Raw genomic sequence first — 25,134 nt, 5'->3', positions numbered from 1 at the left:
CTTGTAACACCGATAAAACATTCACTACAAAGGAGGAATTACTTTTTATACTGTTGAATCATTAAATTTCGCGTGGCTTTGGCCAAAATGAGGGCATATGAGTTCGTGGCTTTTAACCCAATGAAAATTTTGTTTGTTAGTTTGGATTTTATTTCATGGATTGATACAGCCGCGAAATCCACGCAAGTTGGTTCCCCCGAATATTAATAGTTTCACAGTATTTTTACTATTTACCCTGTTCAAAACGGACATCAAACGTTTTATAGTCCCGTATTCTAAATCAGCTATATATTCGAAAATGGTCATGTCAATTACACGTACTATTTCACTGTTTCGTTCTCCTATAGAATACTGCCACTGGCATGCACTGTTTTAAACTTCTGCATTATCACAGTTTCACATCATCTGATATTTTTAATTTTATTTTATTTATGATCATCGTAAGGTACTTGCTATGCGTTGCTGAAGTTGTCTTATTCCCAATGCTTCTTACCAATCGATCAATATGGTTTGAAAGGAAGAAGACCAACACCTCCCTGTATACTGCAGGTGTGCACATTTCCTCAAGTATATCTAACATATAGCTTGTGGTTTCTGCCAGGTATCGTGGGCTTACCAGTTCAAACGGTATCAAAATGTCGTCTGCCTGTAGTCGAAGGTTATCAGCAAGGCCCGGGCCGTAATAACCGAATATAGAAACCGTATCTTGTCCCTCACACACCGTTTCTGTGAAAAATGTGCCAAGTTTCTGGTCTGCAACAAAGGCAAACAGCCACTGGTTAAGACTGTCGCATGAAAGAAAAATCACCTTTGAAATGACATCTTCTAAGTGAAGTTTCTTACCATCCTGAACATGCGAGTTAAGTTTCTCTGTTGCTATCTGACATCTCTCTAATGCATTCATATACTTGTTTAGCCTTACATATCCACTTATACTACCTGCAATTATAGGCAAGAAACAGAGGCGAATGGATTCATTTATATCCTTGTGCACCGCGTACTTCCTACTGTCTTCGACCAATCTGTCAAACAATGTGTTAACTTCAAAATGAAGGTGTGGATACTCTTCGCACATGAAATACAATATAACAAATGGGTGCCTCTGTAGAATGTCTATGCATTTAATACATTGCAGAATGTATTCGTCATTAACATGACCTTCAAACAGATTGACATGCGGCATGAAATAGTTTGGTATATTTCTAGACCTAATACATTCCTTTAAACGGTCAAGAAATATCCATACGCATTCTGCGAGTTCAGTTTTCCACAGTGTGTTGTCCGTTTCTTCACACACATAGAAAAACACATGCTTAAGTTGTTTAAGTGTCAACGGTTCATCAAGAATATTTTCCAGGGTAATCTTAGCGACAAGAAAACAATCAAGTTGCTCTTCTGTCACAGCATGTTTGGATATGACCTTTTCAGCTTTGTCAAATGTGAACTTCCATTCCGCAAGGAAACACTCGCAATTTGGATCGCATTTCGGAACTACACGGCAGCCATCCCTTTTAATGTAATTTACGACTTCCGGTTCCGGCCAGTTGTGTATCCTAGTTCGATTTAGCCATTCAGCGTTTTCGTCCGGCCATTCACATTTAAATGCTAGATAACTATTGTGTAAACTATCTGTGGCGTGTAGCTGTTTCAGACAATTATTTTCATCTAGGTTGTCCATCCAACATGTTGGGTCGACGGCTACAAGTTTTGTACAGCCAGAAGAGCACTTTCTTGTGTTACTGATCAAATCTTTTACAGACAGTTTACTATTAGATGTTGCATTGTATACTTGTGTATCTGTCGGTATCATTAATCCTTGTACTTTTGTGTCGCCAACCTCTTTACCCTTTTTACTGCCAACAATCCAGCCATCCATTACATCTATATGCTGGGTGTACAACTCAACTGTTGATTTTGATCTGCTGATATCAGAAAGTTCTTCTTTAAATGGGGGACAAAATACCATGTCACTCATTCGAATACATTTCATTGCGAACGTTAAATGGGTTTGTGGAGCATCTTGTTTCAAATTCAACTCACAATCTGCAAACAAGAAAAAACATGATGAAAGAATATATAGGCTAATTACACTACACTGAAAATATTGTCAGTGTTATTACTTTTGTTACATTTGTATTTTATATCAGAGTAATTTTCTTTAACTTTTCATGAGTAGGTTCGAGCCTCACTCGGGGCGTTGAATACTTCATGTGAGGAAGCCACCAAGCTGGCTTACAGAAGGTCGGTGCCAGTTCGTGATAAAATAATGCACGGAGTGGCAGTTGGGGTCTTTCTTCATCATCAAAGCTGGAAAGTCGCCATATGACCTATAATTGTGTTGGTGCGACGTTTAACCCAACAAAAAAAATATGAGTAGGGCATGTATCTTGTTCTGCACAAGTTACTGATTTACCATTAAGTAAAAAATTAAAGAAAATGAATATGTTTGGTCAAATTGTCAACCCGAAGATTTCCTTTATTAACATGACACCTTAGTTTTTTATGTACTGGCTTTTAAATGTATAATTTAACACACGTACACAAAGATTTATAAAGCAGTTGACATCATGTTAACGTCGTCTCTCACAGATACTGCTTTCATTTGTGCTTCTCTGGCTCGATCGTCTTCCCTATAGAGTGTCCATAACTCGGCAAGAAAGGTAAAATCACGTTCTGTGGCAGTAAAGTTACAAAGTTCATCGAAAAGTTCCATCAAGTCTCGAAACCTATATATATCTCCTTGTTCCTGATAGGTATTGTGCAGCTGGTTGAATAAGATCATTAAATTTGATAGTTTTAGGTGTGAATTGTAATCCTTGTTGTCCCTTTTGTCTTTCTCAACGCTTAGCAATAGGTCATGGGTATTTGCTTTCAGGAAATGATGAACTGCTGATCGGTAGGCATTTGTACTACCTATATCGTATCTGATAACTTCACCCAGCCGTATAGCTAAATTGGTCGTGCTGTCACCAAGTAATGCAGTTGGCAAATGTATTTCCTCACAGCCAAGGGAGGTTTCCTCAAATAAGATGGGTGCAACTTCGTTTCCAAAAAAGTTACCTAGCTGGATATAGGCTCTTCCTTTACAAACAAACTGTACATATTTGGACCCTTGTATGCTGTCCAAATACAGTGCAAGCAACCATTCCTCCTGCGGTGGCAATTCTGTCAGTAATTGACGGATGAACTGGTCTTCTGATATCCTCTCTCGTCCATATGTGTAAGCAAGTTCACCGTACCATAAATCTATTGTCCTTTCTATTCCCCAGAAAGTTTTTAATTTCGCCATGTTTGTTAATGCTGTGACGCATAGTGTGACTAGATATGTATCAGGAACTTCCCTTCCTCTTCTTTTTGAGTTTGCTACCTCAGAAAGCCCATCAAATACTTTTCCTACATCATACATATTTTGTAATGCACAATAGTCAAGCACACAGTATAGAATAACCATAGGGTTTGTCTTCAATACATGAAGCCTCTCAACATGCCATACTATGTCATCATACTCCATATCTGCGATTAGATTTCTTCCTCTCATAAAGTAGTGTGGGAAGTGTTTCCGTTGCAGATACTCTTTTAACTGGTCCAGTGCGTATACTAAACACTTTCCTGGTTGGTGTAGAATTTCTTCTGATGAAAATGCTTCACATGTAAAAAATGTTAGCGTTCTAAGATGGTCGTCTGTAATTGACATCTTGTCTTCAAAAGCGAAACGCGTAAAAACTGCGAGAACACAATGTAACATTTCTGCTTCTCTGTTTAAATCTCTTTGACAAAGGATACTTTTTGAAAGGTCAAAACTATATTCCCAAATAATATCATATTCTTCAAGTACCGAAACAGATTCTCCGAAGCGTTCTTTTGATTCATGTTCTATATTTTCACGTGTTTTAGTTGCAAATGGAAATTCGTTGTTTCCAGAACCCCTGTCATGCACAACTTTCCCTTTTGCTGGAATAGCAAGTACACCTGTTGCAATAATTTCATCTATAGTATTCTGACTGGGCCAGTCGTGTGTTCGCTTGCGTGACTTCCATTCAATAGCTTCTTCTGGCCAAGATGCACACTTGAATCCCAGAATAATAGCCTCAGGTCTCTTTTTACTTCTCTTGAATTCAATATGTTTTAAAAAGGACAACCCATTTATCAACATTAAGGTCGGTTTCCAAATCGAAGGTGTAACTGGAATTAATTTAAATTGTCCAACTTTAAAGTTTTCCTTGTGTAAAACTAAATCTTTTACATTTCCTTGCCGTTGATTTTCAACAACTGTCGTGTCACGTGGTGTTGACAAATAGTAGAAATTACGGCCTGTCGGAATCGATTCTTTCTTTATGTTCGACAACATTTTGTATTGAAAGTTAAACATGTTGCCTACTAAACGATTTGTTGAACAGGGATCATTCGATGAAGTAGGTCTGTCCGCCAGTCCAAACTTTATGAGAAACCCTCCCCTCCATAAATAGTTAAGAAAGTAATTAAGGTCTGTAGATGAAAATGAAAGCACTTCTCTTGGAACCGAAACGCCGCCATTTGAATCTGCAATGTACAAAACGTGTACATTATTTAAGCAGAAGAAGGCGTATACGCTATTCTACATACACCTAACCAGGTATGTGAAGAAAGAAGCATGTATATTCTTTTTAAAAAACTGTGCATTATCTAGTCAAGCAAAACCTAAAGGCTATAATTACGTATTAAAGCGAGAAGCTTTATCATAATATTTTGTAGACATTTCATTTTACAAATAAGTTCCATTTAAGAAATAATTTATAGCAAAGTAGTATTTTATCACTATTTATGCACGATGGGCGGTTTTACGTCGGGCTCAACAATTTCACGAGGGCGCAGCCCGAGTGAAATTATTTGTACGGCGTATTACCGCCCAAGTGTATAAAAAGTGTTAAAACACGATTTTGCCTTAAATTATTTCGATTCTTATATACCCTTAATCTAAAACAGTAGATAAAATATAGTAGCGCTCTTTCTTGGTCGCAACAAAAACATGTTAACGTGACGTCATTCTAGCGTAAGAGTGTTTTAACAGAGAAAAGTATATTAGAATTATTTGTTAACGCCATCAAACATGAGCAATCATTAAACTGATGTATGCTCCCAAAATATATCTTGGACGTAGAAATACTTATAGGACATGAAAGAACAAAGTGGAAAAAGGTCAAATATTTCCGGGGGTTTGTACATGTACAGTCTGACAAAATATACTGGGATATATGGTAGAACATTGAAAGAAAAATATTACCAAAAGGAGGGGACCGTTTGTACTGGCGTATACGGTAGAAAATGTATAGCCTAACAATACCTAATAGTAGTACAGGTCTGTAAGCAATTTTCAAAAAAATAAAAAAAATAAACGGAGGGTGCTTTCATTAGGAGAAGTTCATACTTGGGTATATGGGAATACATGTACAGTCTGGTATATGGTAGCAATGTGTATATTGGCAATATGAAAAGAAACAACTTGATTTTTTGGCAAACAGGAGCGGAAACCTGCGTTTATCAGGGGTACACGGTAGTGGATATATATTCTAAAAATACATGTATATACTGTGCCCACTGCGGAACATTTATTAGAGGGCGTTTATAATGGAGTTTATGGAAGTACATGTATATCCTGACAATATGCATATGTTCACTTAGAGCAATGTAGTTAGGTTGCTTTGGTTAGGTCCCTTGTAAACTGTTACAGGAGGTACAGCTAAATACAACTAGAAATTGCTTTTGTGAAAAAGCGCATGTCTCCTCCAATGTAAAGTCCTATAGGCAAGAAGTCAATAGTGGTCAGGAGCGAAAGTCAAAGAGACACTGATGGTTGGCTGCAATAGGGATCATCTACTTGGCATGTCCAGTCATCCCGCTAAGTTTCAACACTCTTGACCTAGTGGTTCTGAAGTCACTGTTCAGGCTTCTGTGACCTTGACCTTTCATCAATTGACCCGAAACTAAATAGGGGTCATGTACTCTGCATGTCCAATCATCCTATTAAGCTTCAACATTCTAGGTCAAGTGGTTCTCAAGTTATTTTCCGGAAATGATTTTATATGACCAGGCCCCTGTGACCTTGGCCTTTAATAGACTGACCCAAAAATCAATAGGGGTCATCTACTCTGCATGTTCAATCATCCTATGAAGTTTCAACATTCTGGGTCAAGAGGTTCTCAAGTTATTGATCGGAAATGGTTATCAATGTTCAAGCCCCTGTGACCTTGACCTTTAACGGAGTGATCCCAAAAACAAATAGGGGTCATCTACTCGGCATGTTCAATCACCCTATGATGTTTCAACATTCTGGATCAAGAGGTTCTCAAGTTATTGATCGGAAACGGTTTTCGATGTTCAGGCCCCTGTGACCTTGACCTTTAACAGAGTGACCCCAAAATCGATAGCGGTCATCTACTCTGCATGAACAATCATCCTATTAAGTTTTAACATTCTGGGTCAAGTGGTTCTCAAGTTATTGACCGGAAATGGTTTTCAATGTTCAGGCCCCTGTGACCTTGACCTTCGAAAGAGTGACCCCAAAATCAATACGGGTCATCTACTCTGCATGTTCAATCATCCTATGATGTTTCAACATTCTGGATCAAGAGGTTCTCAAGTTATTGATCGGGAACGGTTTTCGATGTTCAGGCCCCTGTGACCTTGACCTTTAACAGAATGACCCCAAAATCGATAGCGGTCATCTACTCTGCATGAACAATCATCCTATTAAGTTTTAACATTCTGGGTCAAGTGGTTCTCAAGTTATTGACCGGAAATGGTTTTCCATGTTCAGGCCCCTCTGACCTTGACCCTTCGACGGAGTGACTCCAAAATCAAAAGGGGTCGTCTCCTCCATAAGCCCTACCAACCTATGAAGTTTGAAGGTTCTAGGTCAAATAGTTCTCTAGTTATTGCTCGGAAATGAAGAGTGACGTACGGACGGACGGACGGACAGGGCAAAAGCATTATGTCTCCCCCAGAGGGGGGAGGGGAGACATAAATATTTGTAAACTAGGTCATAACTCCTAAACCAGGCTGTACATGTATGTTTTGATGATATACACAAGTTCACTCCAGAATGATATGATACATTTTGATCAGTGCGGGCCAAATGCATTGAAAACTGCAGGAGATATCTGGACAAGGCTTATGTTTGTATTGCACAACATACAGCATTCTGTAAAATTCTGTAAAATTTTATGGGCGATAAATCCTAAACCATGCTAGATATATATTCATGTCCTGATAACATGCGCAAATTCTCTTCAAGAGATATATTTCTGTAAGTTTGGACTAAGTCCATTAAGTTATAGTCTGACAAAGATTTCTGGACAGACGGAGAGATGGACGACGGACGGAATAATAAGGCGACGACTCTATGCCTCCCCCCTTCCACACCTACCCCCAAAAAATGTGGGTGCATATACAGTTCAAAAAGTGAATTTATCAATTATTTGGATAATGCTTGCTAAAATACTGATACAATTTGTTTTGAATACATTAATATTTCTGAGCGACAGTGCGGAACCAAAATAATCACATACGAAAGTTTACAAGCGTACAGCCTTAACGTATCTGACTTATTAAAACTTTGTTTAGATTCCAACAGAAACGTTTCGGTTGTTTTTAAGAAGTGCTGTTTACCATTAATAAAATAAAATGTGTGTATAATATGACAACAAATTAAAATATTATACCAGATTTATAAAGCGCCCTTTTCATGATAACCACGTTCGAATGGGCTTTACATATTTACATACTTAGGGCGCTAAATTTGTCCTCTACTAGTACAGACACAGAGCGATCTGACTAGAGGGACAGAGCGAGACAAAGTCCCTAGAATCCTTTTAGATACAGACCTTTCCGGCTAACTTAGCCTTACTCTTTATGAACAGACAATCTGGTTCTTAAACTTGCTTGGCGTGTAGCACCGATACACACGAGTCATCTGTCCTGGGACAAACCAGTACTGAGCATCTCAGAAATTTCCAAAGTCTGGACTGGGATTCGAACCCCAGACCTTTGGATTGACAATCAAGCGTGTTAACACTCGACCACCGAATTAACTTATGTAAATTAGGAGGAAAAATATACTTAAATGAAGGAATTAAGTCTATGCGGAGGTCTTTTGGACGCATTGAATGCAGCTGAGCAAAATACTTGCACAAGTCTGCCCACGGGTGGTAACGAAAGTGCAATACCACCCACTCCTTGTATCACTTGATTGTAAAGTAAAATAGTAAAATTGATTGCACCCTATAAAACCAATTGATTAGAAAAAGAAGTGAATGAATTATTGACATACAAAATAGAGTTTCTACCGGAAGTGAGGTACCTGCAGCATAAGCTAATGATCTGATATTTATGCAAAATGTATACACAATAGCATGCTACTAGTATGTTATAATATACAAAATATCTGAGTTCATATTTACATGTCTGAAAATCTACAGTAGTTAATAGCTGTTAGAAATCTATTAATATAAAGATATATTAAATACTATTTCACTTTTAAATAAGTTGGAGAAAGAAAGAAATATAAAGAAATACTTCATCATATGAAAATTAGAAGAAAGTAATTCTGAAGAGTTTATTGGGCCATATGACGCATCAGCTTGTATGAGGAATATTTATATCAAGTTACTAGTATTTGAACACCACGTATGCATGAAAAAGTGACAGTGTGAAAAAATATTACCTAAAATCTTTCACTTCTAAGTGTGACATTGACCTTTGAGCTAGGGTCTGGGTCTTGCGTGTGACACCTGGCCTTGTTATAGATTCATTTGTGCCAATTAAAACTAAAATCGCTGACAGAGCGAGAGTTACGGAGAGTAAACATGCTCTGTCAAAAATTAACCTCCAAATGTAATCTTGACTTTTGAGCTAGGAATCTGGGACTTGCGTATGGCATATCAACACATCATGGGGAACATTTATGTTAAGTAATATCAAAATCCAGTGATGGATGGCAGAATTATTGAGCACACACAAAACAGATAATGTAAACAAGTGACATGCATCACTGACATTGTTCTTTGACCTAGAACTTCAGGTATTGTGCATGGCACGTTGTATTTTTGGGGGAAGAATACTGCCAAGTTATATTAAATCCCGTTGAGAAATAGCAGTGTTATGGACCGAACACCAAAATGGGAACGGACTAAATGACGGACGGACGAATGGAAAACAGGCTTCCTATAGTCTCCGATAAGACCGTTAGGGGACTAATGCTAACACTCAGAATAAGTACAAAGCGATCGTTAATGGCGAATGTTATGCAAATATATTTACCCAGTGAACTTGACTCTGGATTACATCCTATAAGGGATGACGTCTGTTTGTTTTTCAAGGCTGAAATGAAATAATGGATACACCGTTTTTTCTTCAATTGCCGATTGATCTTCTATTTATCACAAGGAGATCTGACATTACCGAGTCATTTTTTGTCATTTAAAAATCCCTGTATTTAGTAATAGTATAAGTTCAAATATTTAAATGAAACGATTATGTTACTGTATATGTCGCTAATTTAGATATGGATTCCATAAGGAATATGCATTTCTGAATTGATAAGATCTGCTGAGTGCGAAGTCATGCTGACGCAATCAATATAATACGAACAAACTTCTTCAGCAGGGTTACCGTTATCATAAAGTGCGAAAATATTTTATATTATACCTGAATTTTATCGAGATGTTTTTTTGCAAACTGTTTAAGATTGTAAGTCATGACAATTTAAAAACTGTATTTGGCAAAATCATAACATGTTTCATTTTAGGAGCATTTTTGGACAGCTCCATGATAGGCAGTTCTTAAAGTCCAGTGATGCTGACCTGAGCACGTGCTAATATGAATCATTAGGTTTTACTTTTATGTCACTTCACAAGGGCATTTTTGTGTTTTATATAACAGAGTTTTCATACAATTGCGTATGTACGGAATAATCTTGGCGAATTATGCAGGAGTTAGAGTGAGTTTTAGAGAACACTAAGAACCGATTTAGACCCAATGGTGTTTTGCTACAGACCGTTCTAAGTCTGTGTCCTACTTTGTTCTTTGTCTGCGTTGTCTATATGTTTTTTACTTTGTCCATGTAAGTTTGTGTATATTTCAAATCATGTACACATCTATGACTGTATAAATGTTATATTGCGTTCTAAAAACGTGGTAATGCCAAACGGCTTATCCTTTTCCCATATTAAATTCACTTCTAGGAAGTGACATTTTTTATATCAGAAAGTTTTTCCCATATAAAATTTCAAACGCCACCCTGTCTTACCACTTAGTGATGTTATTGTAAATGCATATAACCATCTTGCTGGCTTAGGGAATACTGGGATCCTTCTGCACCATCTAAAGCTAATAAATTGTCATATCACTTAAAATATGTCGGTGTGACATCTAACCCAGCAAAAGATAATTGAATTGTTACTCACGAACGGGTGGGGGGTGGGGGTTCTAGCCATGAAAAAAAATCTGTAAACTGGCCGTACGGCGTTGCCCTTTAAAATCAAGTATTGAATTACTAACAATGTCTGGTCAAATACCTGTGTTGCCAAGCATTTCTCAACAGCATTGTGCATGACAATTTGCTTTAAGGCTAAAGAGGACAGGACAGAAATCTTTAAAAACTAATATGTCCTACATGAAGGTCTGTCGGAGGCACTGGGTATCAATCTGTTTATATGCGGTGAATTTTGATCAGGTAAAAGACAACAGGAGGAGTCATCTACTGCCTACAGGCAATCATTCTATGAAGTCTGACGCCATAGGTCCAAGTGTTCTCGAGTAGTTGATCAGAAACTGTTTTCCATATCAAGGTCACTGTGACCTTAACCCCTGATAGACCGACTCCCCATCAACATAGTTGTGTATCTTAAGCCTTACTTCAGAAAATGTCGTCAGTGTAAACATGACGTTAATTTGATTATATAATATAAGCATATAATTAAATTACCTTCAAAAAGCCTGTCACGCCAGCCGTGTGGTCTTAAGCTAACGTAATGCGACTGTGAAATATGTCCAAGATACATTTCTTCTTTCTGTACTGGCGTTAGAGTTTGATTTTGATCACGTTGTGTATCGGCATCAGCGTCTTTGCTATCGCTGTCTTCTCTATCGCCCGTTGCACCATTATTGTCAGCTCTGTCAGTTATATCTTCAAATGAATCCTCTGTCATTGGTCCAGATGGTTCAACGACTGTTTTCTGCAGCTCTGTATCCCCGCGGTATATTACGAATCTTCTATCCAGAACATGGGCTAATGCCCTAAAATTTAGGGAATAATGGGAATGTAAAAAGAATAGTTCACAAGGGAATACGTGGACTGTCTAAACTCTGAATTGCATCGTACCGACACGGGTTAATATGAGAACTTGTTTACATTTGAACTGATGTCTAAGTAATACTGATATTTTGGATGTCTTTAATCATCGGCAAATATCAAAAACAATGGGCACACAGACATATGCATTTCTTTTGACAATATCATGGACAAAAGTAGATTCAAAATCATAAAAAGTTTCATTATAATCCACAATGTAGACAAATTATATTTGCGAATTATGAAAATTTACGTATGATTCAAAATTTTCATATCAATCGATCAAAAAATCACAAACGCGACCCTACTTTTTATTTACTGATTTTAATTGGTATATGCTTGAAGTTTGAAGACTCTCTTTTATTTGAATAGCATATTGTAGGAAAAAAGATCCGAGCGTGCAGAACAACCTTCATAGTGTATGTAAAATAAATCTAAAAGGTTTTACTATTCTAACAAGATCACTGTCTATCCGATTACTCAATCCTTAACTAACAAATCTTCTAATGCAACACTTTGGGGTTTGTTTGGGGGTTTTTTGCCAAAATTTAAAACATTTTTTGAGACACATTTCGGAAATTTAACATACATCTATGAAATGACATTGTAGATTTTATGTCATACAGAAATTTCAATAAAATAAATCTAAACCATTTTTCAATTTTACTCATTTCACTACCAACCCCCATTTTTAAGAACTCAGAAACACATAACGTATTCATTTTTTTAAACAAGAGACTTTGATTTCAACACAGAATCAAGTCATACAATACATGTAAAAAAAAAACAAAGAAAAATATCAAACAGGGAACACTGTTTTTGTCGAAACTTGAATAAAGTCTTTTTGGACATACTTTTGGGGAAAAGAAAGTATCCAAACAAATGAGTTCGTTTAAAAAAGTTTCGCTCATTTAAAGCCATTCGCATATATTTTCGGTCAGTATCGTGTTATTCTGAAAAATGCTTGTTAAACAATAATAATCACAATATTAATAATAATAATAAATTCTTTATTTAAAGACGGTAAGACTCATTAAGTTTCATACATAACAAATCTTATTTTCAATGAGGCCCTCTCATACAAATGAATATGTCACAGTCATTCCATTGTAAAGAAGACAAACACAAGTTAACAGTTACATAACATTGAAACTCTACACTGTATTACTTAGTAATTAAAAGAAAATGTTCTTTTTATTCATCTTTTGAAAATAGTCTTGGAAAGAGTCACATCCCTTTCGAAATATCTTTACCTTTACTTGACGGGATCATACTGACATATATTATTTAACCAAACTTGATGTGTAAGGGTCTACCTGGTTAATGCAGTGAAAAGGGAGAGACAGAGACAGGTGTCTACAGAGAGAGTTAACAAGTTAAATAAACATTCTTACGGTCTCGGGAATACTGAAACCCGGATCTATTCAAAATACCTCATAAGTTAAAATGTTTTTAAAACAAATAGATAAATTCACAAACTGGCATACCAAATAACAAAATGGTCTCCCCAGTGCCCTTCACGGCGCATGGAACTCAGGTACTTGTCCCAGTTACGCTCCTCGTCCGCCAGAAACGCCAGTAAAGGAGTACCATCATCCTGAAGAATGCATGAAAACAAGCTGATAGCACGAACTAGATATCTACATAGGGATGAGATGAAATTATTGCTGGGTACTATTTGAGGGATGTGAGGTACTATTGGAGGATTGTGAGGTACTACTGGAGGGATGTGGGGTACTACTGAAGGAATGTGAGGTACTATTGGAGGGGTGTGGGGTACTATTGGAGCGATATGAGGTGCTATCGAAGGAGTGTGAGATACTACCGGAGGGGTGTTAGGTACTATTGAAGGGGTGGTAGGTACAATTGGAAAGTAGTGAGGCACTACTGGAAAGGTGTAAGGTACTACTGGACGGATGTGAGGTACTGAAGGGGTGTGAGGTACTACTGGTGGGGTGTGAGATACTACTTGAGAGATGTGCGGTACTATTCGAGGTATGCAAGTTGCTAATGGAGGGGTTTGAAGTACTACTGGAGTGGTGTGAGGTACTATTAGTTGGGGGGATTGAGATAATTTTGAAGGATTTTGGGAAACTATTCGAGGGACGTGTGATACTACTGGAGGGATGTGAAGTACTATTGAAAGGATACGAGATACTACAAGAGGTGTTTGAGATACTACTCGAGGGATGTAAGATACCTTTACAGGAGGTGTGATACTATTGGAGGGGTGTGAGGTGTATTATTGTTCGGGAAGTGAAATACTATTAGAGGGATGTTAGATACTAATGGAGGCATGTGAAGTGCTACTGCAGGGATGTGAGGTACAATTAGACAGATGCGAGGTACTATTGTCGCGGTGTGAAGACCTATTGGAAGGTGTGAGACACTATTTGAGGGGTGAGAGGTGACACTGGAGAATGTAAGACACAATCTGAGGGATGTTAGGTTCTATTGGAGTGATGTGAGGTACTATTGATAGGGTGTGAGATACTACTGGATGACCTGATGTACTGCTGGAGGGATGTGAGGTACCATTTGACGGATGCCAGGTACTATTTGAGGTATGTGAGGTACTATTGGTGGGAGGCGAGGTACTACTGGAGGGATAAGAGATATTATTTGAGAGATAGAAGGTACTATTTGAGGGATGTGAGGTACTATTGGAGGGATCAGAGGCACTATTTGAGAGATGTGAAGTACTATTCGGAGGTGAGGTACTATTAGGTACTACTGGTGGGTACAGTTAGAGACTGGAGGAGACGTGTGAAGGGTGGAATGGGTATAGGGATATACGGAATCCCTTAACACTTCCGAAGTCAGCTCACACAGATAAATATAAATATATATATGCGGGGTACTACTAACTACAAGTACGAAACAACAAGACCAAATTACACTACCTCAGAAACAAACTGCATATAGTCCATTACATTTTTTATACCTTTCCATTACCGATGGAGCAGTGACCAACTATTCATTCATAACAAAATATATCTAACACGCTTCAAAGCTTTAATTAGGAATAAATCTGTATTCTTGTGATCAATAGCATTTATCAGGTTTGGATGTTCTCCGAGATGGCTGACAAACCTTTATTCCCGTGCTCATTATCACTATCTTATTTAGATGTTCTCTGAGATAGTCGACAAATCTGTATTTCTGTGATCAATACCATGTACCTGATTTGAATGCTCTTTCAGATGGTCGATAAATCTTTATTCCTGTGTTCAATATCATTTACCTGATTTGGATGTTCTCTCGAGATGGCTGACAAATCTTTATTCCTGTGTTCAATATCATTTACCTGATTTGGATGTTCTCCGAGATAATCGACAAATCTTTATTCCTGTGTTCAATATCATTAACCTGAATTGGATGTTCTCCGAGATAATCGACAAATCTTTATTCCTGTGTCCAATATCATTTACCTGAATTGGATGTTCTCCGAGATAATCGACAAATCTTTATTCCTGTGTTTATTATCATTTACCTGATTTGGATGTTCTCTCGGGATGGTTGACAAATCTTTATTTCTGTGTTCAATATTATTTACCTGATTTGGATGTTCTCCGAGATAATCGACAAATCTTTATTCCTGTGTCCAATATCATTTACCTGAATTGGATGTTCTCCGAGATAATCGACAAATCTTTATTCCTGTGTTTATTATCATTTACCTGATTTGGATGTTCTCTCGAGATGGTCGACGAATCTTTATTCCTGAGTCCAGTATCATTTACCTGATTTGAATGTTGTCTGAGATAGTCGATAAATCTTTCTTCCTATGTTCAAAATCATTTACCTGAATTGGATGTTCTCTGAGATGGTCGACAAATCTTTATTCCTGTGTTTATTATCATTTACCCGATTTGGATGCGCTCTCGATATGGCTGACAAATCTTTATTCCTGTGTTCAAAGTCATTTACCTGATTTGGATGTTCTCTGAGATAGTCGACGGCAGCATGCCGAAGGTCTCGAGGAGTGTAAGAGAAATCACCACGGATCCGTAACTGGTCGCAAATTGATGTGAACAAACAGTTCCCATCTGGGTAGACATCTTTCATCGTCAGTCCAACGCTTTCCACCAGGTCTCCAAAGTGGTTACCACTAGCTCTTGATTCTTGAATACAATTGGATAATCTTTGTTTTAATATATAAATAAAGATCGAAAGATAAATAAACTAGATATATCGTTAAATGTTATTCATTTTCATACGTAAAGCCTTGTCTTAAAAGTTAAAATGTTAATAAATAATTCTACCTTTTGAAAACAAATTATTGCACTTTTAATGTTCAATCTGGAAGATAATTTATATTTGATTAAGAAAGTGTTATAATTGTTGTGCTTTTCAAATTACTTCAGTGTTTTATCTACAAATATAACAAGTTACTTTGAATTTCCTTCATTGGATTTAAAAGTACTGTACGTTATAAGTATAAGAAATTTAAATTTATTGCATAAATATTCATGACAAGAGTTATGGTTCGTCTGCTATTCTTTTTCATTCATTGTCATTTTCAGTGTCTAAATTCCATTCCTTGGATTTAGTGTTCTTGAATTAACCGTTAGACTGCTGGTGGCATGAGATTTTGCCTTTGCAACCAGTGCCGACCAATGCAGGCTGATCATGGTCTGCACTGTTCGCTATTCATTCAGTAAATTTCAATGAACATCCCTTTGAATGATAAATGGTACTGCCTAAATTGAATGATGGACCAGTCCATTTTAGAAATTTATCAGGGTAAAGGTTAAAAGTACAGATAAAGACATAAAGGACATAAATCTATCATTATTTGGAGGAGATTTATGCTTATTGTGCCTCAATTCCGCAAGTAGTACCTTTATACCAAGTTACATAAAAATCCCTTCAGGGTTAATGTCATTCTCCTAAATACCAAGCACTTGAAAAATTAAGAAAGCTGAGGGAGGGGCAATTTGTGTAAAAAAGCGTCAGCTTTTTGCACAGTGTTATGTCAGCTTATCCTTTACAGTGTAATTTAATATCATTAATTGTCCCTTATCATGCCGGACAAGATTGGTTCTGCCTTTGCGACCGGTGTAGATCATGATTTGATCAAGATTTGCACTGTTCGCAATTCAGTCAGTATCTTTTTTTGTAAGAACCCCTTTTAACAGTTAACGGTACAGTCCAAACTGAAAAATGGACAAGTTCATTTTAGAAATAACTGTTAATGGTACAGTCCAAACTGAAAAATGGACAAGTTCATTTTAGAAATTTAGCAGGGTAAGGGTTAAAGATCAACATGAAAAGTCAAGGATATTGCGTTATACCGGAGATAAGTGCTAAAATGGAGATAGTACTAACTGGCAGATAACAACATCATTATTCAAGACAGAGTTATGGTTAGTGCGTCTTTCAGAAACTCTTATATGCATATAGCATTATATCCAGTCACATTAAGTTTCCTTCAATGGACTGAATATCATTGTTTTAAATATTTCAAAATAAGAACAATTTATAACAACTGGAAAGGGCGACATTATAAATTTAGAATTATGGGACATCTTATTTCAACCTGCTATATGAGCCCAAAGATTTATATATAGTTCCAATGAAAAGAAAATCATTGGTTTCAGGGTTATTAAAAGAAAACAAGGTTCTTTTAACATTTTTAAGTCCAACACACACATATTTAACATTTTAGAACCTACAGACAGTGAGGGCTTCTTTAGTCAAAATAAAGTAACTATTTAACTTGATTTGATGTGATCGAAGTGAAGGCATCGTTCGAGTATCCCGTATGAACGTTATGCCGACTGCTGGGTACTACTATTGAACGAAATCGTTTTGTGGGGTGGAGATTCCGTCTTGGTCTGGGCAGACACTGTGAATAATTTAATTGATATCCTACATTTATGTCAAGTTTCAATTCATAGATTAAATGATATTGTATGAATAGGGGAAATATTTTTTTCAAGTTGTTTATATACGTTCAAAAGTTTGTGAGAAGTTTCAATATGCATAGACAGGTCTGATAAATATGGGACATGTCAATTTTGGGTAATTTTCCGAACGAGTAATTTTCCGAACGAAAAGGAAAAATAATGTTGTCAAAAGTAAAGTCTGTTATGTGACCTGCTGGTATATGAACTTGTTATCCCAAAATATATTTCTTTTTTTTTATTTTCCTTAGTTGGGACGGGACGGGACAAAGTGAGTACAGTATAGATTCCTCTCCAAAACAAAGTTTTCGGGGATATATTAAGAATTTTACATGTTAAGACACTTATCCAATATAAATGATATACCGTATTCAGTGTATTGAAACCAACGTAATTGCCACAAAACCATACTGTTTTACTTAAATCTTAAGTGCTCTTAAAATCTTAAGATTGTATTTATGAAATTTACAGTGCGAAATATGATTCACTATGACGTGTGAGTGCTTCCTTATTTGGTTAATTTATACTCATAAGTCGTATAATTTCCCATAATTTCGTAAAACTAATAGAGAAATGCACGTTAAGAGTTCGAGCATACCAATTCGACCTAAATTCCTGAAATATTAAAGCAAAAATGAAAGATAACTACATGATGAAAAACAAAACACACACAGCTAATATTTGTTTGTGTATGCCGGTCTTTCTTAAATGCATGAATTACCACTTTAAATCGCCCATCATATTTCATCTTAAGGCGTCCGAGCCACAAATAGATAACATTTCAATGCCTGGTGACCCAGTTTTTGTTGTTGTTTTCTTTTATTTATTTAATTTTTGGAATGATTTGAAAGAGTTGTGTCTGCTAAACAAGAAGTAGTGACCACTACAGTCATGCTTTCGGCTGTGAAATGATAAATCTTAAAACTGTAGTAACTATATTTCTGTTGCAGTATCATTGAAAACTATGAAATAAATAAATGAGATTATCATGTAATTTATATTTTGTTTTTCAGTCGACAATACACTTTCAAATGATACCATAATTTTTTTAACTTACCAGGCATCAATATTTGATACATATTTCAATAGCACTGTTATATAGAACTTACTTATCTGTCGACCGTTTTGTTTGTTTGTTTTGGGTTTAACGCCGTTTTTCAACAGTATTTCAGTCATGTAACGGCGGGCAGTTAACCTAACCAGTACTCCTGGATTCTGAACCAGTACAAACCTGTTCTCCGCAAGTAACTGCCAACTTCCCCACATGATTAATCAGAGGTGGAGGACTAATGATTTCAGACACAATGTCGTTTATCAAATAGTCACGGAGAACATACGCCCCGCCCGAGGATCGAACTCGCGACCCCGAGATCCGTAGACCAACGCTCTTACCTACTGAGCTAAGCGGGCGGGCTTATTTGTCGACCGGACACCTTAATGAACCAAAACTATACCTTCAAATCTTACCTTGTTTTGGAAATGCAGCTGTAGACTTTATCTTTGCTGTCATATTCTTGTTCACCTTGGCTTTGTTTCTTCTTTGTTTAGGATCTGTAAACTGGCCATTTCCATCCCGGTATTCATTTAAGTACTGCCAATCGGGGTGTTCAAATATGTCATCGTGGTCTGCATTAATACAGTATAGTTAATTTACATCGACATTGTGATTTATATATAGTTTAACTTTTGCTTAAGACCGCTAAAGGCTGCTATTATAAAACCTGCATTTGACGAAGGCCATAACTTTCCCTTCTTTTTTTTTTCATGTTTAGTTATGAATATCGTAAATATGCCTCTGTTCAGGAACCACTTGTCAACAAAGACATTTTTTCCATTTACCATGACTAGTCCCTTTTTCTCAGTTTACACATGTATCATTTTAGCATTACCTGACGAACGTATCAGTTCAAAAGAAGTTACGGCTATTCTGGGAAGAAATATTTTTCAATATGTTTGCAAATTAACCCTTAGCCTGCTGGCAGCAAGTGATTCTGCCTTTCCGACCAGTGCAGACCAAGATCAGCCTGCACATCCGTGCAGTCTGATCATGGTCTGTACTATTCGCTATTCAGACAGTATCTTTTTTTGAAAGCATCCATTTTAACAGTTAATTGTACTGTCCAACGATGGATTTGTTCATTATAGAATTTAGCTGGGCAAGGGTTAAAGTACAAAACATGTGAAACCGCACTTCTCTTAACTTTTAGCCCGCTGGCGGCAAATGATTCTGCCCTTACGACCAAGATCAGCCTGCACTGTTCGCTATTAAGTCAGTAAATTTTCAGTGAACATCCCTATGAATACCAAGTGGTACTGCCCCATTTGAATAATGGACTAGTCCATTTAAAAAATTTAGCAGGGTAAATGTTAAAATAAAAACTTTGTCATATCATTATCGTACCTTATAATACAGAGTCTCAATGATAACCTCTTCTAAACATATCATACATTGATATTCTTTTACCTGTTTTTAGTTTGGCGTATTCCTCTGGTGTAAAGCGTTTCCCGCAGTCATGGCATACGTATTTGTGGTTATGGATACAAGTGCCGTCCAACGAATGAATACGTCCATGAGGACAATGTGCCTGGCAGTTTTCACATCTTTGATGATTATGGTGTCTTCCGCTGCGGGCAATACTTTCCCTATGGTTTGAGTGACTTCTGTGCACTGTATCTTGATGGTGTGATACATGATGGCTGAGCGGTAATTGCCATTGTTTCACTGTGAAAAGATCATCATTGGGTGATGTTCTTCCATCATTCGTGTTCTGTTGTCTCTGGTTGCTTTGGCGTAATATATTATGTTTTTGATACGAAATAGACGTAGAAGCTGTCTTTTCACAGGCATCTCTCGCGGAATCTTGTTGAAAGTAATGTTCACTGGTTTCAGATCTCGACAGATCTTGTTGAAAGTCATGTCTGTTGGTTTCAGATCTCGCGGGATCTTGTTGAAAGTTATGCCTACTGGTTTCAGATGGTTTACATCTTTCCGCTGTATCAAACTGAAAGGTCTCTAGAACGGGCGAAGTTGGATCTTCCTCTTGTGAATAAATTGGTGCTTTTGATGTCTCAATATTGGTACGCTGCTCTCGCAGTTTCCCAGATGGGTTTTCAAATTTTTGATTTTCGCGGTTGTGATACTGGGTATCATCCTTCTGAGCATGAAATTTCTTTTGAAAATTTGCTTTTGTCTGAAAACTGTTTTGTTGGGGTCGTCTGTCGTCTGTTGTTTCAGTCTGTACTTCGTGTTCAGATTGTTTTACCTGAAACATATTTCCAGCTTCGTTCTTTCTTTCCTCTTTGGACATAAAAGTCGTGATTTGTCTATCTGAATTTTGATCCGGTTTACCGCTATAAAAAAAGATCGTCAGTTTAAACGAATCTGACTTCGCAAGTGTTCCTTGAGTCCCCCTATTTGGTTCCACGGACTTAAAACCGTTTGTATCGGTAGTATTTGTTGTAGCATTCGAGCTCGTCATATGTTGACCAACTTCAATGTCTGATGAATCGTCGCTTTGCTCTGAACCTAATCGAGATTTGTTTCTTCTCTCTTCTTTTATATCTTCGTATGATGCCTCTTGTGTGTATGGATTCACATTTGATTCATGTGTCGAAAAGTCTTGTGGACTGGAACTTCGTTCAAATACCTCGGCATTACTTTCATTTCCTAACTCGCCTCCAGTTGTGTCAGTCTGTTCGTCATGCCTTTGTCCTTCTATGTTATCTTGATCATCAACTATCACTGAATGAAGGAGATTGTGTCCGTACGGAACGGTTTGCTCGACTGAACTTGATTTGCTGTCAGGGTCGCTAACGAATCCTTCTTGTATCAATATTGTTGGTGAATCTCTGTCTGCTGTAGAGGTATTATCAGTATTTGGGTTATCAAATAAGACACTTTCAGGCGTTTCACTGGTGTAACCATTTCCATGCGTAATGTTTCCGCAATCTGTGTCTACTTTGCTAGTTATATCAACTATTTCACTAGATGTTTTAGCAGCATTTTCAGTTACCAGCGTGAAATCCCTAGATTCCTGTAAAGATTCATCCATGCGTATATATTCATTGTGTGAGGTCTGTCCCTCGGCATGCATCGAATCTTCTTGAGTATCCTGAAGTGATTCATACCTATCATTACTATCTTCATACAGATGAGTTTTTGTAGCAGGCACTCTGTTATCACCTGCAGAGTGTACGTCAGCTCCCTGTGTACATTCTCGTTTTTTGCTAGCCGTTTCTTTTTCCATTGGTGTTTTCCTGTTATCGTCACTGTGCTCTTCAGACAATAATTGTGGTATGGGTATGCAATTAATTTCTTCTGACGGTTCTGGGAAATTATGCTCGCCTGTCCACCCCTGTTCAGAAGAAGAGCTGCAAGATGAATCGGTCCGTCGTCGAACAGTAGAATTTTTATTTACGGTCCCAATTTTGCTTTTATTCATCTGTTTGTTTTTATTTACTTTCAGTTTCTGAGTACTGACTGAGCCTGACTGACCAGTATTAAAACTCGTTCCTTCGTCTGGAGGTGATCTTAGAAATGGTAAAGTATCGTGATCCTTATTCAACTTGAATGGAGTATTTCTGAACGTTTGTTTTGTGAACTTTGCTCTTTCTTTTGGCTTAGATGGGACGTCCTCCTTTCTGTTATTTGGCTGCTCACATTTATTCATATTTGATAATCCTTGAGAAATAGAATAATCGGGTGCATTTGTATCTATGGAATCACTTAATCGATTTTCTTCATTTCCTTTCTGTTCTGTAGCGTGTTTGTCCTCTTCACTGTCTGTAAGCAGAGTAATTGTTCGGGATTGTGTTTGGTTTTCATTTGTCAGATTGTCACCAGAGTGCCCATCGACACTAACAGGACTACTGCGATGTTCTGTTGATGTAGCTTCTGTGTATGCAAACTCATTCAGTATTTCATTACTCACTGAAACAGATTCGCTTTCAGATTCTTCTTGTTCATTTCTATTTTGATTTTTTCCACTGTAAGCTGTTTCAACATCCGGTAAAAGACCTAATCCCAAAGAAGGGTCTATTTCTTCCTCTTTGTATTCAACAGCTAAATTTGAACTTGAATATCCATTTTCCTCTTCATCAAATACTTCCTCGATAATTGGACCATCAGAACCATGAGTCATTCCCTGGTTGCGAGATGATGTTCTTTGCGGTCTTTGAAATCCAAAGAGCGACGGTTCATGCTCAGGATTGTATGACCCGATCATCGGTGAAAACAATCCACCAAGTGGAGAAAACAAACCGCCTAAAGGAGACAGCATACTTCCCACCGGTTCAAACATACTCTGACCGAAAGCAGAATGACGCGGACTTCTACCAAAACTGGCCGCCATAAGTAATCCACCATGACCACCTCCTCCTAGCGACGAACTACTACGCGATCTAATCATCATGCCGCCGGGACCAATACTCATTTGCATGCCAACATTAGTTCTTGCAGTACCAAAAGGTGTTTGGTGAGACCTTGACATGCTTACGCCTACATGCATGCCATTTGCATCATAACTCATATGGCTCTGAGTCTCGAGATTTTCTTCATAATCATCTTCATAGTAATTGTCATGGGGTGGAAAGCCAGAACGACCCAGATTCAGAAAGTCTCCAATGTTATCTCGTTCTTGTTGGTGCCTCGGGTTACTATACAGCGGTGCAAGTTGTAAGTTCCCGCCAGTACCGTAAGGATTTGTTGCATCTGGGTTGGGATCTGTATCAAACAGACCTGCAAGATCCTGGCTGGATGAATTGGCACCTAACAAAGATCCCAGTATATCGTAGTCATACTCCGATCCCATAACTGTTCCGTACCTGCTGTGAAGTTCAAAATAATACTAGTACAATTCACTTACAATTCTCCGATTAAGATATTAATATCAATTATGAAAATTAGTTATGTTCAAAAATCATTTACGAATTTTAAATTCATTCAATGGTACATCAGGCAGATCTAGACAAAATACCAGTATTACACTTACCAGGGTTGGATAAGCAATCTTCTAACACTGCAAAACCTCTTGCTCTGACAAAATTCTTCTTCAGATAAGTGTCCATACAAACATAGAGTCTAAATGGTTCTGAAAAACTAAGAAATGACAAGAACACGAACGTATGTACCTTTTCTTTATATTATGAATGGCGTTATGAGTTACTTATGGTTTTAACAGAAATTAAGTCAAATAAAGAAAACACAACACTGTATGAGCCGTGCCATGAGAAAACCAACATAGTGGGTTTGCGACCAGCATGGATCCAGACCAGCCTGCGCATCTGCGCAGTCTGGTCAGGATCCATGCTGTTCGCTTTCAAAGTCTATTGCAATTAGAGAAACTGTTAGCGAACAGCATGGATCCTGACCAGACTGCGCGGATGCGCAGGCTGGTCTGGATCCATGCTGGTCGCAAACCCACTATGTTGGTTTTCTCATGACGCGGCTCGTATCATTTTATCATATTTAGATAAGAAGCCTCTGAATTTGCAACAGTCCAATAAATTGTATTCCTCTGGAAACTCAGGTATCAAAATAATACTACAACAAATGTATTATAATATTATTAAATTTTCGATTGAAATATACATATCACAATATCTGATAAGCTATTTTTGTACCTGTATCAGTGATAAACAAGGCCTGATGTTATAATATTGATTTTAATGACCCGTCTCAGCAACAAATTCTGCCAGGAAACAGGAAACAGTTCCTTCAGTTCCTGCGAAACGACATTCGCTGTTAAAGGGCGATACTTAAGTGTTTGTTGTTGTTGTTTTTAAATGTAGCGAGTATATCAGCCTTTTATGCTAGGTTCAATATAGGATCACAAGCAAAGATACTATTAGGCACGTGTGTCTCCATCAAATGCTATAAAACAATGTATCTTACCACCGGCGTGAAAATGCAAAGAGACTTTTTGTCCGTTTGCAAATCTCACAGTTAAACTATTGTACACTCATGTTATTGCACGATCAACTTTCGCTTTTAAAAAAAAAGTTGTGAACATGTATATGTAAAAATAGTCCTGACTCTGTCATTTATAAATTTATAATAAACAATAACATTAAGTAACTCACAACTATCTGCTCCTGTTACATCAAATAGATTGACACTTTCTTTTAAAAAATCTAAAAGGAAACAAAAACGAGGAGAGTATTGTGTATTCCAAGCGGGAAGGTGGAAATTCCTAACAGGAAACCGGACGTAAAGCAATTAGATAAAATGAAACGAAAGCAAAGCACTCTAAAAAAATACATATTTCGAATCAACAAAAAACCCTATGCTATGCTATGCTACATGCCTGCTTTAACTGTTAAAGAGAAACCGAAAGTAGATGTTTAATGATTTAAAATATTATGTGTAATTATATAGGTGTGTTGAATGTTTATATGCTACTAAATATATATCTATATGCAAAACGTTTAAATTTGGATTTAAAAGAAAAAGATAAACTTACTTTTAATCTTTTGAAAAAATCTAAAAGCGAGTTTTCACCAAGAACCGGGAATACCGATAAGTCTTGTTTCGTTTTCAGTGATATAATCACGTAAAATCCCGTTTGACAAGAGACCTTATATGTAACCAGGGAGTAATTTTATTATGTAATATGAAATACATAGTAGTACGTTGTTTTTTTTCTTTGTTAAACCTAATGTGATTTAAAGTGCACAATATGAGCCGAAACGAAATTCTCTGTGGGAGCGGAGATAACTCGTGAATCTTCGTGAAAATTGTGTTATGATGGTTTATTCCCCTTTACGGTAAAAGAAAACCTGTGATCCAAAAATAAGCTAAATATAGATCCACTTTTTAGTAAAATGATTGATTGGATCATATTACCAACAATTCTTGGGTACTGTTATAAAAATAATCAGAGTTACCTGAATCGTGTTATT

The 25,134-nt window shown here is 37.2% G+C and overlaps 1 protein-coding gene across 1 annotated transcript; it reads right to left on the bottom strand.

Annotated features, from left to right (window-relative positions):
- Positions 1–1,905: 1,905 nt before the first annotated feature.
- LOC123559689 (uncharacterized) lies at positions 1,906–24,508 on the bottom strand. Its single transcript, XM_053516806.1, has 10 exons — positions 24,316–24,508; positions 23,226–23,332; positions 19,700–23,061; positions 18,703–18,861; positions 15,257–15,450; positions 12,814–12,923; positions 10,961–11,271; positions 9,295–9,354; positions 2,541–4,539; positions 1,906–2,043 (listed from the first exon to the last, which is right to left on the bottom strand). The coding sequence occupies exons 3-9, from the start codon at positions 23,043–23,045 to the stop codon at positions 2,549–2,551; spliced, it is 6,171 nt and encodes a 2,056-aa protein (XP_053372781.1). The 5' UTR covers positions 23,046–23,061; positions 23,226–23,332; positions 24,316–24,508; the 3' UTR covers positions 1,906–2,043; positions 2,541–2,548.
- Positions 24,509–25,134: the final 626 nt, after the last annotated feature.

Source organism: Mercenaria mercenaria, chromosome 10 (assembly GCF_021730395.1).
Source record: "Mercenaria mercenaria strain notata chromosome 10, MADL_Memer_1, whole genome shotgun sequence".
In the NCBI taxonomy this organism is placed as follows: domain Eukaryota; kingdom Metazoa; phylum Mollusca; class Bivalvia; order Venerida; family Veneridae; genus Mercenaria; species Mercenaria mercenaria.
The sequence above is the reverse complement of the archived record's forward strand: the minus strand, read 5'-3'. Positions and strand labels throughout refer to the sequence as shown.